Source organism: Calonectris borealis, chromosome 3 (assembly GCF_964195595.1).
Source record: "Calonectris borealis chromosome 3, bCalBor7.hap1.2, whole genome shotgun sequence".
NCBI classification, from domain to species: domain Eukaryota; kingdom Metazoa; phylum Chordata; class Aves; order Procellariiformes; family Procellariidae; genus Calonectris; species Calonectris borealis.
Genome location: NC_134314.1, coordinates 37,959,277 through 37,974,732, shown reverse-complemented (window position 1 = coordinate 37,974,732; position 15,456 = coordinate 37,959,277). Strand labels below are relative to the sequence as shown.

The 15,456-nt window shown below is 40.6% G+C and overlaps 1 protein-coding gene across 1 annotated transcript in view; it reads right to left on the bottom strand.

The window, feature by feature from the left end:
• TTK (TTK protein kinase) overlaps positions 1 to 14,826 on the bottom strand; it is a 39,084-nt gene extending 24,258 nt beyond the window's left edge. Inside the window, exons 1-5 of the mRNA XM_075145370.1 lie at positions 14,749 to 14,826; positions 10,287 to 10,456; positions 7,066 to 7,210; positions 6,511 to 6,736; positions 1,908 to 2,014 (exon numbers count right to left, since the gene is read on the bottom strand). Of these exons, the coding sequence (XP_075001471.1) occupies positions 1,908 to 2,014; positions 6,511 to 6,736; positions 7,066 to 7,210 (478 nt within the window). The 5' untranslated portion in view covers positions 10,287 to 10,456; positions 14,749 to 14,826. The remainder of the gene's footprint in view (positions 1 to 1,907; positions 2,015 to 6,510; positions 6,737 to 7,065; positions 7,211 to 10,286; positions 10,457 to 14,748) is intronic.
• Positions 14,827 to 15,456: the final 630 nt, after the last annotated feature.

Below are 15,456 nucleotides of genomic sequence, written 5' to 3'. Positions count from 1 at the left end.
AGCAGGGACACTATAGCTCCATACACATTACCAAATGTCAAATAGACCAGCTCAAGGGTAACAGATACAAATCAGAGAGCACACTGGAGATAAAACAAAGCCAATCATAAATGGCTTATTCCTTTCGGATTAGGATTTCATTTCAGGTTGACTATTTGCTGTCAAAGTAAAAGAAACTATTGCATTAACACATCCCATAGCTACGCAGTAATTAAATTCACAAGTGATTGTGATAGAAGGATTAATTTAGTCATTGGTAACCACTAGTAACATTTCTACACTTTACTTAAATTACACAATAGGTTGTCTTTATTACACTTCTATGACAATATATTTATTATTGCAGTATTATTGGTTTATCATCTTTTCTGATAAGTATACAGTACTCACTAAACATTTTTGGGTAGGCAGCACAACGTTGCTACCAAGTACTAGGGCCACCTCCCCTACACACAATAGGAAAGAACTGACATAAGCCAAGGTGAACTTTGTGAACTACTGGCCCAAAGTATTGAGGACCTATTATTCTAGATATATTAGAGCATAACTTACATAGTCTAGAACAGTCTAGAGAACTGGAAGAGCAAAAACAAGAAAAAACTCAAAGAGTTTAATAAGTGAAGGAAAAAGGGAAAAAAAAAAACCATCAAGTGATGCGAAGGCAATCATTCATCACTTCCTACCAGCAGACCGAAGCTCAGCTAGTCTCCAAGCAACTGCTACTGTGGAAAGACTGTCCTCCAGTTTTTTTATTGCTGAGCATGATGCTTTATGGCATGGAATATCCCTTTGGTCAATTTGAGTCAGCTGTCCCAGCTGCGTCCCCTGCCAACCTCTTGCCCACCCCCAGCCTTGGGGCAGAGGAGAGGCCAAGCAAGAAATCCTTGACAATGCACAAGGACTGTTCAGCAACAGCTAAAACATAGGTGTGTTATCAACACTGTTGTAGTCACAGATCTAAAACACAGCATCATATGAGCTGCTAAGAAAATTAACCCCACCCATGCCAGACTCAGTACACCAAGGAACAGGTTAAATTAATTTAGAAAGATTGCTCTCAGTGCAACTATCCCTACCAGGAACAGACAGTTCAGGCATCCCTTAAAGAAGGGAACCAGAATTTTTAAAAGACATTATCACTCTCATATCAGAATGGCTTGCCTAAAACACTGCTGTATGGCACCATATGACAAAGATTACCATTCTGTTTTGGATACTGATGACCCCCCCAGCCCCAATTTACTGGAACATGGCACCTATGATACACAAAAAAGTGTCAGTCCATGCCATTTATGAAGCAACAGAAGATATCAACCATTTCCACTGTCCCAATGTGAATGTTCAACAATGGAACAGGAAACAGAAGAATCAATTAAAATCCAATTGCTAACTACTTAAGAACCTGAGTGGCAGAGGGGAAAACTTAATTGGACCAAATTGCACATTTACAGGATATTTTGGTTTAGTTAAAAAAAAACACCACACACAAAGAATCTACAGTTGCTTTTTGGAAAGAGCCAGAATTTCTTCCACAAGCAAGCTGAAAGTATCTAAAGGGAAATTGCCACCCAAATTTGAGCATCATTTTTCAACATAGCAAGAGCCTTATTCGTACCTCCCACTGTAAGATCTAAGCTAAAAAGAACAAAGAAATCACTGCCAATTTTCATCTTGCTTGAAAGTTATTTCTAAAAAAGAAAAAAACTATTAAGAACTGTGCGCATATTTTCATTAAAAATGAACACACTTTGTTAAATTTCAATCAAAAAAGAAGAAAATCCAGATTTTTCTTTTTCTAATTTAATACCTATCAGTTTCCTTGCAAATTATGTAACAGAGCAGAAGTTTAGAACAACAAAACCTAGAACAACACAGAACAGCAACATCAAGCAAGTTTTTCTACACACCTTGTGATAGTTCAAACTGTGCAAAAGCCACATGCACAAAAGCAAATTTCTTGCAGTTCAGTCTGGCCAGATGAAACTGGTCCCGTGCCTCCTCTGGATCTTGAAGACTGTAAAGACAGCACATCAATAGTTACACAAAGTGAAGAGCCTTAGTAACAACGATGAAGTTCCATGTGCTGGATGATGGCTTTAGATAATTCTGGAAAAGCAATCCATTTATAGCTGAAGTTTTTCTTCTTCCTTAGTGCCATTAGTGAAGTACAAATAAGCTAAGAGTCTTAAAAAGCTAATAATTGAAAGATATCAAGCTGACCCTTTCCAAAAAACAGAATGTGCTCAAACCTGAAGAGAAAGATTAAGGACTCATTCTTTGTCACTGCTTATATTATTCCTCAAAACACGTAGATATTTTCCCTCAGAACACCCACTAACCCGTACAGAACACCTACCTGTAGCCCTTCCAGGCTACATGCTGACACTATCCAGAGAAAAATCTCCATGCTTCTAGATGCATCCACTCCTATATGAAGGAGGTTGCAAGGCAGGGGGACAGGGAGGAGATTGCTTTAGAAACATCAAGTGTGGAAAAATGTATCGTATTAATCAAGTCAGAAGAAGTATTATATACACTGTTAGTTATATTCTGCAGCAATATGGTCACAAAGTTTCCAATCCATTACATTAAAGCAATACTGAACACCAAAATTTTGCTAGAGGTTTTGAGCTTTTCTACATTGAAGAGCTTCTGCAACTGCACCCAAATTGTCAGATTCCCTTAGCAGAGATGTCGGTCACTGAAGGAAGTTGTTTCTGTTGGTACATCTATAACACCATACCTATAGAAAACTAGGACACAACAAGAGCATTTATCCAATAGCTACCTCTATCAAGGGTTCTATGGGAACACTGACTCCTTATAAGATATAGGGAATTCATTCTATTTCCCCCATACTCCTAGGCAACACGGTCTTATCAGTTAAATTTGGTAGCACAAGGTGGATTTAAGTCTGTTTTCTGCAGACACACTGGAAGCAGCAATGGCAAACATGGTATACTTCAAAAATGTAGAGATTGTGCCATAAAGTCCAGACAAGATACTTCACATTTAATAGTTCCTTTACTTTTACTAATTTTTAATCCTAGTTTTACATTTGGCCATAGATTGCTAAGTCGGACAACTGGGATGCTTGCACACAGTACACCAACATTTAAATATTCCAGAGGATCTACAGTTTAAAGTAAATACTTGTCAAGATAGAAAAGGCCTGAATCTATATCGCTATGAAATAAATTAACACCGCATTTCAATGGACTCCATCCCCATTTTTAATATAAAAAAAAAAAAAGAGTTCTTTTAACACTTATTAGCAAAATCCACGATCAAGAAATAAAGGAATTTCTTCCAAAATTCCACCCTGGTTCAACAGGTAAGCAAAGGCAGTACTTAGAAGTGGGGATGGTGAAAAGTTTATGAAAATGGCTTAAAAAACAATTACAGAAAAATACAACACAGAAAGTTAAAAAGAACATATTTCCAGTAGAATTCTGTGGAATTAAGAATGAGAAAAGTCTCTATCATAGTTTAGGCATGCTATTGGACTCCAGTAATATTAATAAACTCAGCTCTGATCATCCAAAGCAATAGGACAGGCACAGAATAACCCATCTGCAGGCAAAGTCAGAGTAACACAAATTAAGCTGTAACAAGTGAATTACATTCACTTTCAAAAATTTAAGTTCCTGTAGAAAGCAGCAACAACTTGGATAGCAATATGCAGAACAAGACCCAATGTTAGCAACAGGCATCAAGTGCCACACACTTGGTGGCACTGTGCTACAGCCAGAAGCATCTCATGAAAGCAGGCCTGGCATGGTTAACATGTGATACAGATAATCAATCACAGATGCAGCTGGCTGTTCACCTTTGCCTGTTTCAGAGTACATTCAGGGCTTCTTCAAACAACCTCAGTATTATAACAGGTCAAAAAGTTTTGTCATAGTCAGGCTCCAGCTAGAGAAGGTACCAAGACAAGACAGGTCTAGTGCCAAGAATGGAAAAATCCAACTTTGATCAGAAGAAAACGGTGTTGATGCCAATAGACACTAAGATCTCAAGCCATTGGCACTGCTTCTGAAGTTTGTGATGCTCTGACTTGCTTCTCCTGTTAGGTAGAACATTTGGGAGAAAGCAGACAGAACTCTACTAGAGCACCTTTCTTCTCCCACCAAAGGCAGTATTATCAGAGCACCCACGTATCAAAGTGTTACTTTACTTGCAATAGCTAAAAAAATAAATTGGCACTCTAGGAAGTCATGAGATGAGAGGATTTTCTTTAACAGAAGCTAAAGCTGAGCAGAGACAAAATAGATAGTACAAAATAGATAGACAAAATAGACAAACTGACAGCCAGGAACAGAGAAGATGAGTCTGAAACACCAGGGAAATCTCAAACACCAAGAAAATTGTGAGCAACAAGTGAACATGCCAAACACAAAAGATCCAAATAACCACTCACTGATTAACTTAACATTAGTCTCCAAAAACTACAGACAAGCAACATTGTTGTTGTTTTTCAGATCCAATCAGTCAAAAGCAATTTCAGGTTCTGGTGAGGTTACACATGTAGTTCATAAATGTAGTTTCATATAAATAATTGACTTTGTATTATACGCCACAATGCATGAGAAAGCATTAGCCTGTAATAAATTAAGAACTGGCTAATCTCTGAAAGTAATTTTCAGATGGGGGACCATTTAGGGAGATAGTTACAGCAAAATTCCATTGGGATTGATGCTATGTCAGATTTTGATGGGTATACTTTTCAAGAGGTGTTTAGGAGAGGGTTGTTCATCTTTTTTTAAAAAGAATTTTCATTAGCAAGTCAGGAAACATATGACTGATGGTATTTGCCAATTAAAAATATGAAGCAGAAGACAAAAAGGGCAGATTCTACAGTAATGCTGGTTACCAAAGCATAAGGTATTTTAGTATAGCTATGGAGAGTGCATTTTAATAGTGAAAAAAGATAGACTACTCTCCCAAGAGGGTCCCTAAAGGCTGTAGTAGTAAAGCAATTAAAGACTTTTCAGTGGGACACCGCAACTAAAACTGTTAATAATATTCATGCATTCTAGCATTAATAGGCTACTGACAGTGCCTTCCATTTGCTTTCTGCAATACAATACACAGTTCTAGTATCCATTTAAGAAGTATCCACCTCTAAAACCATGTTTTAAAGATCAAGTAGAAAGAGATCCAAGAGTTTTGAAGTTATTAGGGAGGTAGGAAAAAATCTTTCTGAACTTAAACTCCTACTGTACGTAATGAGATAACAGATGTGACTTGATAATAGCATCCAAGTACCATTCTGGAAAAGAAATTCTGGAAAGCATGGGCTAGAAGCCTATGTTACGCAATTTCTGTTCTGAGGAAAAGCAACTAACCTTTGAACAAGAACACCATCTCTCAGTATCTTTAAAGACAGGAGGTCTTTCTCGAAGATATGCTTTACTCACTTCCACAAAAACAGCTTAACTCTTCAAGATACTAAGGATTCACAGCAGGTCATTATTCACTCCTGCTTGTTTCTCAACAGTAGATTCAACAGATTACTTCCATTGTATGGTTTTAGTAAACACTGATACAGCAAGATCCATGAAAATGACAGTACAGACATAGAAGTAGACCATATCATACTGCAAGATCAAGCCACCTGCCAAAAAGTCAAATAGGAAGACACACAAGAAACAGAAAAAGACTAGCTGTATTCACTGGAAGACCACCTGCTCAACTCTAATTGTTAAGGATTGCTACAATGTTAAAATGCAGCTCTTCAAAATATTCACTGTCACGGTATTTCAAGTGACAAAAGTCAAATTATAACCTTGTCCCAAATTATGCCTGAAAACATCTGAACAACAACACTGTTCAAATTTGGATTGAATAAAGCAATAAATGGCCACAATCAAAACTAATTTAATAAGTATGAAAGTACAGAATGATGTTCTGAGACATTCTTCCTACCCTAAGGCAGCTATTTAATGTAGCTGGGATGCGTCTTTCCTAGCACAGGAGAAAGCAGACTAGACAAGGATAGACCACTATGGTTTGGCTAGATGGGTTAGATAATAGCAAACTGTCTACCTTACAGCCAAAACAGTTATAGATGTCCACAGGGAAATTAATCCTAACTTACAACATACACAGTTTAATACACAGATTATAGTTATCCGAAGTTACATCAGACTTTACCCATGCAACTTCTTTTGAGCTGAAGTAAAAAAAAAAAAGAAACGGTCTCATGATATTTCCCCAGGTACCTTACACATGGAACCTAGAAAAAAGTATATTAACATCTCTGAATCAAATAGCTCTGAACAATCATGTTTATTAGCATATACAAAAAATGCAAGTACTGTGGAGACAACAGATAAACTGACTAGCCAAAGCTGCTCAGAGTTTCAAGGAGTCAATATGAAAACATCCTACTCAAAATGATAATTTGTTGCAGAAACTACTAACAAAACCAAACTATTTTTATCATTCAGATTCAGAATTCTGAATGATGAGTTCTTATACTGAAAATTGAAAATTTATACTTACGCTTTCAACTCAGCAAATCTCACAAGGATGCGAGCATAGCTCTCATCTTGACTATGCTTTTCTGCAGGTAACGCAGTCACTGCTTGACTGTAACGACCAATGAGTCTATTCAGTAGGCTAACATCCATCTGAGGAATACCTTTTTTCTCTAGCCTAAGCAAAAAACACAGCCAATCTTCTGGATTATTTGTTGTCATCATTATTTGATTAACAGTTCCAGAGTTATCTGACAGAAAAATAACAAAAATAACAAAGGAGATAGATTAAAACTGCAGCAAACTTGAACAGAAGGAAACAAACTTTCATGTAAGAAGACTAGTGAGGGTTTTTTTTATGTTTTGGGGGTTTTTTTGGTTTTGGTTGTTTTGGGTTTTTTACACACAAGATTAGAGCAACACAGTTAACTAAAGAAACAAGGAGAAATGAAATGCATTTCACAGTCGTTAATATTGAAGAAATGCTAAATCTTAAATCCTTTCAGTTAACCTAGACTAAGAGTAAAAAAGCCATTAAGAGCAGTTGCATAAGTGACAATAGAGTAACACCACCACATACCTGTTGTATCAGCTGAGATTTTAGTACAGTTAAGTTCATCTGTGATATTGTCTTCATTTCTGTATTTGTTTTTCAAGTCTCTAACTCTATTCATGATCGAAGCAATTTGTGGCAATCCTCTTTCACTTAGGTCCTCCTCCTCCATCTGCAGATGCAAGGTTAAAAACCAGTGATGTTACTGAAGAACCCTGTTGTAGCTCACCTTAATTGGAATTACCACTGGAAAGCCTATGATGTATATTCTGCAGATTAATTGAGACTCAACCACATTATGTAACATAAATACTCTATTAAGCCTTTGTCTATGTAGTTATACAAGTAAACTTCTTAACAGAAGCCAACGTAAATGAGCAAAAGGAATCAGTACTTAAAGATCTGCCCAAACACTAGTCTGTGCTTCACAGTAGCCCTTTCCAATGAGGTATATCTAGTGTTTGAATAAAATGCAGGGTGGGATATGTTGCCTGAATAGCCATGAGTCTATTGTATTAAATCACATCCTGAATCCATAGATTAGGATGGCTAAGAGGCAGTCGTCCTCCTCCTAACCATACACTTCTGCCACTTCTCTTGAATAAACAGCAATGGAACAAGCATTTGTCAGACTTTATGGTAACCTGGCTCAGGGACAAATGCCCACAGAAAACTACATAAAAAGGCGGGAGAGCTTTTATCTTTTTGCTTGATGTTTTTCCTACTCTCTCAACTGTGTCACCATATGGACAAGAGAAAGGAAAGGCTGGAAGCAGAGACTTCCATTTGATGACACCTGTAAGACTACCTTAGATGTGTCACCCCACACATACATCCTGATGATCCCCTTCCTCCAGAAAATTCCCCTACTGCTTTAACAAGTGATACAGGCCCAACATACAGCAAGTAGCCAAAGTTCAGACCACAACAGAAGCCAGGGGCTCAAATTCTAACAGCTCCAGGACAAAAAGCTTCACAGAAAGAGAGATCATCGCAGGCTTTATCTGCCACAAAATTAGTCTTCTCTTCCTCTTCACGGCCCCTGTTCCTCCACAGGAGTTGCTATAGGCAATTCAAAAAGGGGAAAGACCTGAAACCAGAAGTGTTCTGCATGTACATATCCATAAAGCCAACACGAGCTATGATCCCGTTACCATCCTTATTTTATTCTGCCTAAAAGTTTAGCACACAATGTTAATCTAGGCTTTTTCCCACAGGTTACAGCAATTAATTTTCACAGTGGGTAAGCAGAAAAGAATTCACATGCTCCTTTGTTCAAAGGGCTATTGCCAAAGACGAGTGACACCTATTCTTAAATTTCTAAAAGGATGTGGATTTAGAGGTTTAAACACACTTTAAGGAACTTATGCCAAATCCTCAATGCTATATCAGTTTATTATCAACTGAAATATAATACATGGATATAGCTGAGAGATAAGAATCTAGGCAATCTTAGCAGAGCAAGAGTGCTAAAATAAACTGAAGAAAAACTGATGATTATTTCTTTTTTCACCTACAACAAAAGTCTCTTACATTTTCGTGAAACACACTGATCACAGCTTTTCCCACGTTAATCAACGTTCCATGCATCTAATGAACAGGAGAATTTTAATATTAAAAACTGTGGTGAATTAAGTGCATATCCAGGGGATTTGAATTCCCGATTATTGTGAAGTTGGGCCCAGAAACAGGGAAGGAAACGCACTCTGGACAGATTAAATAGGTTCAAAGAAAGACTAGGTTTATTTTTACAGTGAATTGTTGGTTTTTGTTCCTTTTGTAGTCAGGTATAACAAGTCAATGAAAAGTTGATGGAAGGCCCAGAGATATTAGATCTATTTCAGATGAATTATTGATAGAGATGTAATTGAATGGGATAAAGTAAGTTCATCCACCTCTAATTTCATTATCTAAAAAATAAACCTGGCACCACTTTCAGGAAGCCTCACAATTTATTTTTAGAGCACTAGTTGTCACAAGTTTGCACCTCTTTAAAAGCAGCAGACTCTTAGTTTTTCCCAAGCAGAGACCATAAACAAGAAAGATTTTAACGTTTACAGAGCTTGCTTATACAGCAGAAGTAGGCATATTTCATGTTCTTCCTGTATTAGAAATGGCCCACCAAGAATATTAAGTCTATATAGACAAGAGCAGAAGTGTTGTTTTAGTAGGTTCAAAACACAGGGATTTTTTGTGTAAATTCCAAAATTTAGTCTGGCAAAAGCACCATGTACATTACCACTATCAAAAGATCTTAGCATCACTTTAACAACTCCTGGAATCTGGTGAGACGTTCAACACCTGACTTCATAATATCTTTGCAGAAAAGCAAAAAAAGTGCTAAGTTCTGAAAATGGTTCCTTCCTTCATTTACAAAATGAAATATTTTCAGTGGTCTAAAAAAAGTATAAGCAAGCATCCCCAAATAGGGCTGTAAGCAAGACCTATACAGAAGAAAAACTATGAAAGCTAGAAACAGCATGCTAAATTAGTGCTATCTGAAAAACAATTTTTGTTTCACTGAGCTGAGACTAAATAAAAAAGAAGCTTCCCTTCATTTTTCTTAAAAAAAGAAGTACATTGAATAAATTCCAATTTCAGTGTTCATTTGGAACTTCCTTTAATATCTGTTTCTCCCCTAAAGTGCATAGGGAAAAATCTTAGGCTGATCTAAGACTGGCTCTGTAAACTGTCCCATATTTTGGAGATTATGTGGCTAAAAATAACATAGGTGATTACTATAGCAAAGACTGTTCACGTGCCATTCTAAAGATGATACTTATTTACTTCCTAGGAGAAAAAAACCTTGTATCTTCATAAGGAAGATTTTGATACATATTGCAGTTTTGCCTTTGATAAATAGAGTAGAGGGGGCTACAGGAACTCAATACTCCAAATCTCCTCTTTATGGGTGAGAATATCGTTAAAGATCTGTCCTTGAACTGCACCCATTCCCTCAAAGTATGGATGAAGTCAGCTTCTCCAAAACCTGAAGCACTAAGACGACCAAAAGAAATTTACCTCAGGTTTAGTAATACCAAGATCTCTCATTACAACTGTAATTGCTAACAATCCCCAGATGGATTTTTTTTGTTTAAAAACAATATTTATATTTTCCTTACCAATGTAAAAGATTCATTATTCTTTTTACAGTGATAGCTTGCCAAATGTAGTAGACCAAAAACAAAAAAAAAATTATTTTCTGCATAAATTTGATCTTAACTCTCATCAATACATGTCGAACTTACATTTCTGGTGGCCACTTAACACTGTTCAAGGTTCAATGTGTACTATATGGAGAAAACCTCTCCTGAAGAAAGGATATGCCTTGTCAAAAAGATAACGTGGGTGAGGGTCTCAGATGATCCCAAGAATCCAGCAAAGGCAAGAAATGTAGCTCTCCATCCTGAAGAAGTTCCTGTGTATCAAAAAATGGAATGGTTAGACATTGAAAAGTAAATTAATATCAGTATACCCTATAAGCTTGCCTCATTCCCTTGACATCCCAGAAATACAGTTTTCATTAAATCAATAAAACTATTCCTAGTTAGCAATAAAACAGTACAAAAAAGCTCAAAGATTGCTTTTGGACTAAGGGCAAGCACTTCCAAATGTGTCAGCTTTTTATGACATTTACAGATAAAAAATACACTAAGGGCATAATCACCTCTGTATTGTCATGATTTACAACTAATCTTTCTACTCATGCGAAGGTTCAACTGTAAATAAGCCAAAATAAGACTCTGAATACTTGATCTGCTGCATGATTACTTTTAAAGAAAGCATTTGCCATTTATTTCTCTGGGTGAGGTGCATTCAAAATCTGACAAAACAGCAAAGACCTAAAATAACAACGTGCTGTTATATATGCACTCAACAGGAACAGGGCTTGGCTACATGGTAGCACGTTTGCGATTAGAAAAGCCATACAAGAGAGGCGGTTAGAGACAGGGAAGAAAGAACAGGGAGAACATGTATGCAGAGATCAGGAAGATACAGAACCACCTTCAAATAAAGTGTAGTAAAGTAACTTCAACCCCTCATACACACCCACTAAATAAGAAGTCAAGGGACAGAGACTAAAAGAGCAGTATATGTTATAAATGGATCAAGTGGCAGTACCAGTTATCCATAGGATTTCATGTGTAATACACCCAACAATATTTATTGATATAAAGAGAAATAATAGCATCCAGTCTTGAAATACTGGATTTGCTGTGTTACGCTATTTGTTCAGTTTCTAAATGGAGCCAAATGCAAGGTTTGAGAAAGTATGAAAATACTTTTTAATTATTGAACAAAAAGTACACTTTTCCTACCCCTGGAATCTACTGAAATATTGCCTTTGTTTATCTAAGGAGGTGTAGAGGGCAGCAAAAAATTTAAGCAAGTGCCCAAGAACTTGCCTGGCTTTTTTCCTCCAAGTGCTCAGCCTAGTAAAATATATTTATGTTATCCTATTACCTATATTTTCCTTATACCCCCAGACCATTGTGGCTACAGTTGGCCGAGGCCAACTGTATGAGGTTCGACAAGGCCAAGTGCCGGGTCCTGCACTTCGGCCACAACAACCCCAGGCAACGCTACAGGCTTGGGGAAGAGTGGCTGGAAAGCTGCCCAGAGGAAAAGGACCTGGGGGTGCTGGTTGACAGCCGGCTGAACACGAGCCGGCAGTGTGCCCAGGTGGCCAAGAAGGCCAACGGCATCCTGGCCTGTATTAGGATTAGTGTGGCCAGCAGGACTAGGGAGGTGATCATGCCCCTGTACTTGGCACTAGTGAGGCCACACCTCGAATACTGTGTTCAGTTTTGGGCCCCTCACTACAAGAAGGACATGGAGGTGCTGGAGCGTGTCCAGAGAAGGGCAACGAAGCTGGTGAAGGGCCTGGAGCACAAGTCTTATGAGGAGCAGCTGAGGGAACTGGGGTTGTGTAGCCTGGAGAAGAGGAGGCTGAGGGGAGACCTCATCGCGCTCTACAACTACCTGAAAGGAGGTTGTAGTGAGGTGGGTGTTGGTCTCTTCTGCCAAGTAACCAGCGATAGGACGAGAGGAAATGGCCTCAAGTTGCGCCAAGGGAGGTTTAGACTGGACATTAGGAGAAATTTCTTTACTGAAAGAGTGATCAGGCCTTGGAACAGGCTGCCCAGGGATGTGGTGGAGTCACCATCCCTGGAAGTATTTAAAAGACGTGTGGATGAGGCCCTTAGGGACATGGTGTAGTGGGCATGGTGTGTTGCGTTGACGGTTGGACACGATGATCTTAGAGGTCTTTTCCAACCTTAATGATTCTATGAGTCTATGATTTAACTGTTAAATATTTGTTTAGCTCTGTTCCTATGGTCTGATTAAAGTGCCCACTAGTGTCAAAAGACTATATGTTGAAGAACTTTGAGTTAAGTCCTCTACTCTGTGTAGAAGTAAAAATGCTACCTCTAAACCAGGAACTTTACCCATGCATGTGTTTTCTGGTGCTTTCCTTTCCTCTGCAGAAAGATCACACACAAACAAGAGGGGAAAACTAACCGTAGCTTTCATCTTCTACAGTACTTGCATTGTTCTGCTGATGTATTCAGTGCATTATTTAACAGTGCTCATCTTTATGCACATGCTGGTAGTACAGCAAATGCTGTCAGTTACAGGAAGTAGGACTATCTCCAAGCGCAGTTGTATCAACATTGCCAAAACACGCTGCAGTACTACCAAAGACCCTTCCTGAATTTTGGGATCTATTACACAGACATTTAAGTGTTTAAAAGTCCCTGCCTTCAAGATCTTGCCACCTTGGTTCAAGGCAAGTAAGAATGGAAACATGCAATAAAAACACACAACCATCTTCAGAAACACATGGCATTATCTGTCATTCATCCAGTTATCAATTATTATTCCGTAGACATTACAGCAAAAGCTAGTCTTTGTTACACCTTTGAAGGAACAGATACCAGCTTTCATAGAATCATTTAGGTTGGAAAAGACCTTTAAGATCATCGAGTCCAACCGTTAACCTAACACTGCCATGTCCACCACTAAACCATGTCCCACGAGTTTCTTTAAAACCCATGGGAAAGCAGAAAGCAGACCTGCTTGCTAAACGATACAAGCTTTTAGGCTAAAGTCTAAAGAGCAAATTGCAATGGTAGGAACATGAAAGAAATCCTGCGACTTTTGCTTGCTCCAGACAGATGTTAAAAAAATGCTGTTCCGGGAAAGCATCAAGCTGAATTGTTCCATAAGCAGTTACCAAAACCTGAATTCAGACAAGTGGCAAAACCCTCCAAATACTCTCCGACTTCAGCTCCCTTCATGTCCCATATGACACCCTGATTACAAGACTGGGTTAAAAGATGATTAGTTAGCTATCCAACTAGACAGACTTGTTAACTCACTTCTAACCTGTTCCCTAGTGCAGCCACTAGTAGAAGTCTCTCCTTTACCCAGCCACTATTTCCCAAAACACATAGAAACATGATGGTTTTGACGCCTCTACCCAGGCTTTAAAAAAAAAAACACTATATGTGCACATCATCTTTGTTTGGTTTTGTTTACAAGTCCTAAAGCCTAAATCAGGATTTTCTTAAAGGGAAACAAAAACACTCAACATTAAAAAAAAAAATTTTTTTAAGAGTTAGCAACATTAATTATGAATATAAATAGGAAAAATAGAAATTCCAATGTTAGCTACAAAAAAAAAGACTCAAAGATACAAAACAGGGCTAATCAGAAAAAGGCTCAACAGCAGAGAAGCAGGTGAGCTACTGCAGCATAAACAAACTGGAGGCTGTACAGCATGTAAAAGGTACCAAGAGGCAGCTGAGAACAAAGCAGCACACAAAACCACTGAGACACAATTTTAAGTTCTGAAGGCTTAAGGATATAGCCAAGCAGTAACAAGGGACATAACTGAGAGTAGTTTTAATTTAGGGTATCATTTTCACGAATAGCTATTGCTTTACCACCTGTGCTAGCCAGAGCTGAATGGATACACGTTCCAAGATCTTCCTCTTCCCTCTCCTTGCCCACATACACCTTCCTGTTTTCAAAACACTTTGAGTAAATTAGTATCAAGCACAGGTCTGCTTTGTGTCTACTTCTAGAAAGTGCTACTCCTCAGCCTAATTGAAGATAACTTGCACGATGGATTGATATCCTCACCCAATACATCTTATTACATGCTGCCAAGTCTGTAGCCAGCGGCGTTATCCAGAATTTTTTTTCCTTTAATTTCATAATATATCAAACTTAAATAAGAAAAAAAAAAAAAAACAACACCACCACTCTCGACATCCCTCATCAAATTTAGGTTGAAGACCAAAATGACAAAAAAGGAGGGCAGTGAGAAAAGGTGGTGAGGGAGACGAGGAGAGAGAGGCACCAGGTTCCCTCACCCGCGGGGGCGGCCCAGCGGAGCCGCAGGCCCCGTTCTCCGCCGAGCGCCCCGCCGCAGCCCACCGCACCGGGCCGGGGCAGCCGAGGAGCCCGCCCCACGCACCGCCGTTTCCCGGGGCGCGGGGCAGCGCCGGCCCTCCGACCGCGGCAGGGGGCGGAGGGCGGGGCCAGCCGCCACACGCAGCCCGGGGCGCGCGGGCTCCGCCACCGCCACCGCCACCACCGCCACCGCCACCGCCGCTCAGCAGCTTCACCGCTAGACGCGCACCCCGCTATGCCCCGCCTGGCCTGGCCTGGCCTGGCCTGGCCCGGCCCGGCCACACTCACCCTCGCCGCCTGCTTCTGCTTCAGGGCCGGGAGCAGGCTCCAGGCGGGCAAGGTCGCCCGCGCCGCTCTCGGTTTGAATATCACTGACGCCCAAAGAGCCTGCTTCTCATTGGCCAGAACGGCTCACGGGGCAGGGGAGGAAGCGAGCGCTGATTGGCCAGAGGAGGGAAAAACAGCGGAGCCCGCCTGTCTATTGGAGGGGAGTCGCTATCCATAACAGTCATGGCGTTTTCCCGCCCCCCCCCCTCCCCCCCCGCCCCGCCTAGTCCCCTCGTGGGGGTCCCGGTGCTCGCGCCGCGCCCCGCTGCCCTGGAGCGGAGGGGGGCTTGTGCGCAGGCGCGTTGTGGAGGGCGGGCGGTGGGGCCGTTAGCCGCCCCAGCCGCTGAGGGGGTGGGGGGACTCCCGCCCTCCACCGGTAGCCCCTTCCCCCTAGAGCTGAGAGGAGGGGGCCGCCGCGCCGGTGTGCAGGGGGAAGGCAGCGCCTCGCTGTCCGGCTGGAGTGGCGGGAGCGCGGGAAGGCCTTCCCTCAGCGGCGGCGGCGGCGGGTTTTTCCCGGCGGGCTGGCTCGCCGCAGGCCTCCCTTCCCTGACGGGCTTTGAGGCGCGGTGAGGGGAGGCTCCCGCCCGAGCACTGGTCAGGGGCGGTCGAAGTAGGTTCCGCGCCGCCCGGGGCGCTGGCATGGCTCCAGTCGTTATTCCCGATTCCCAC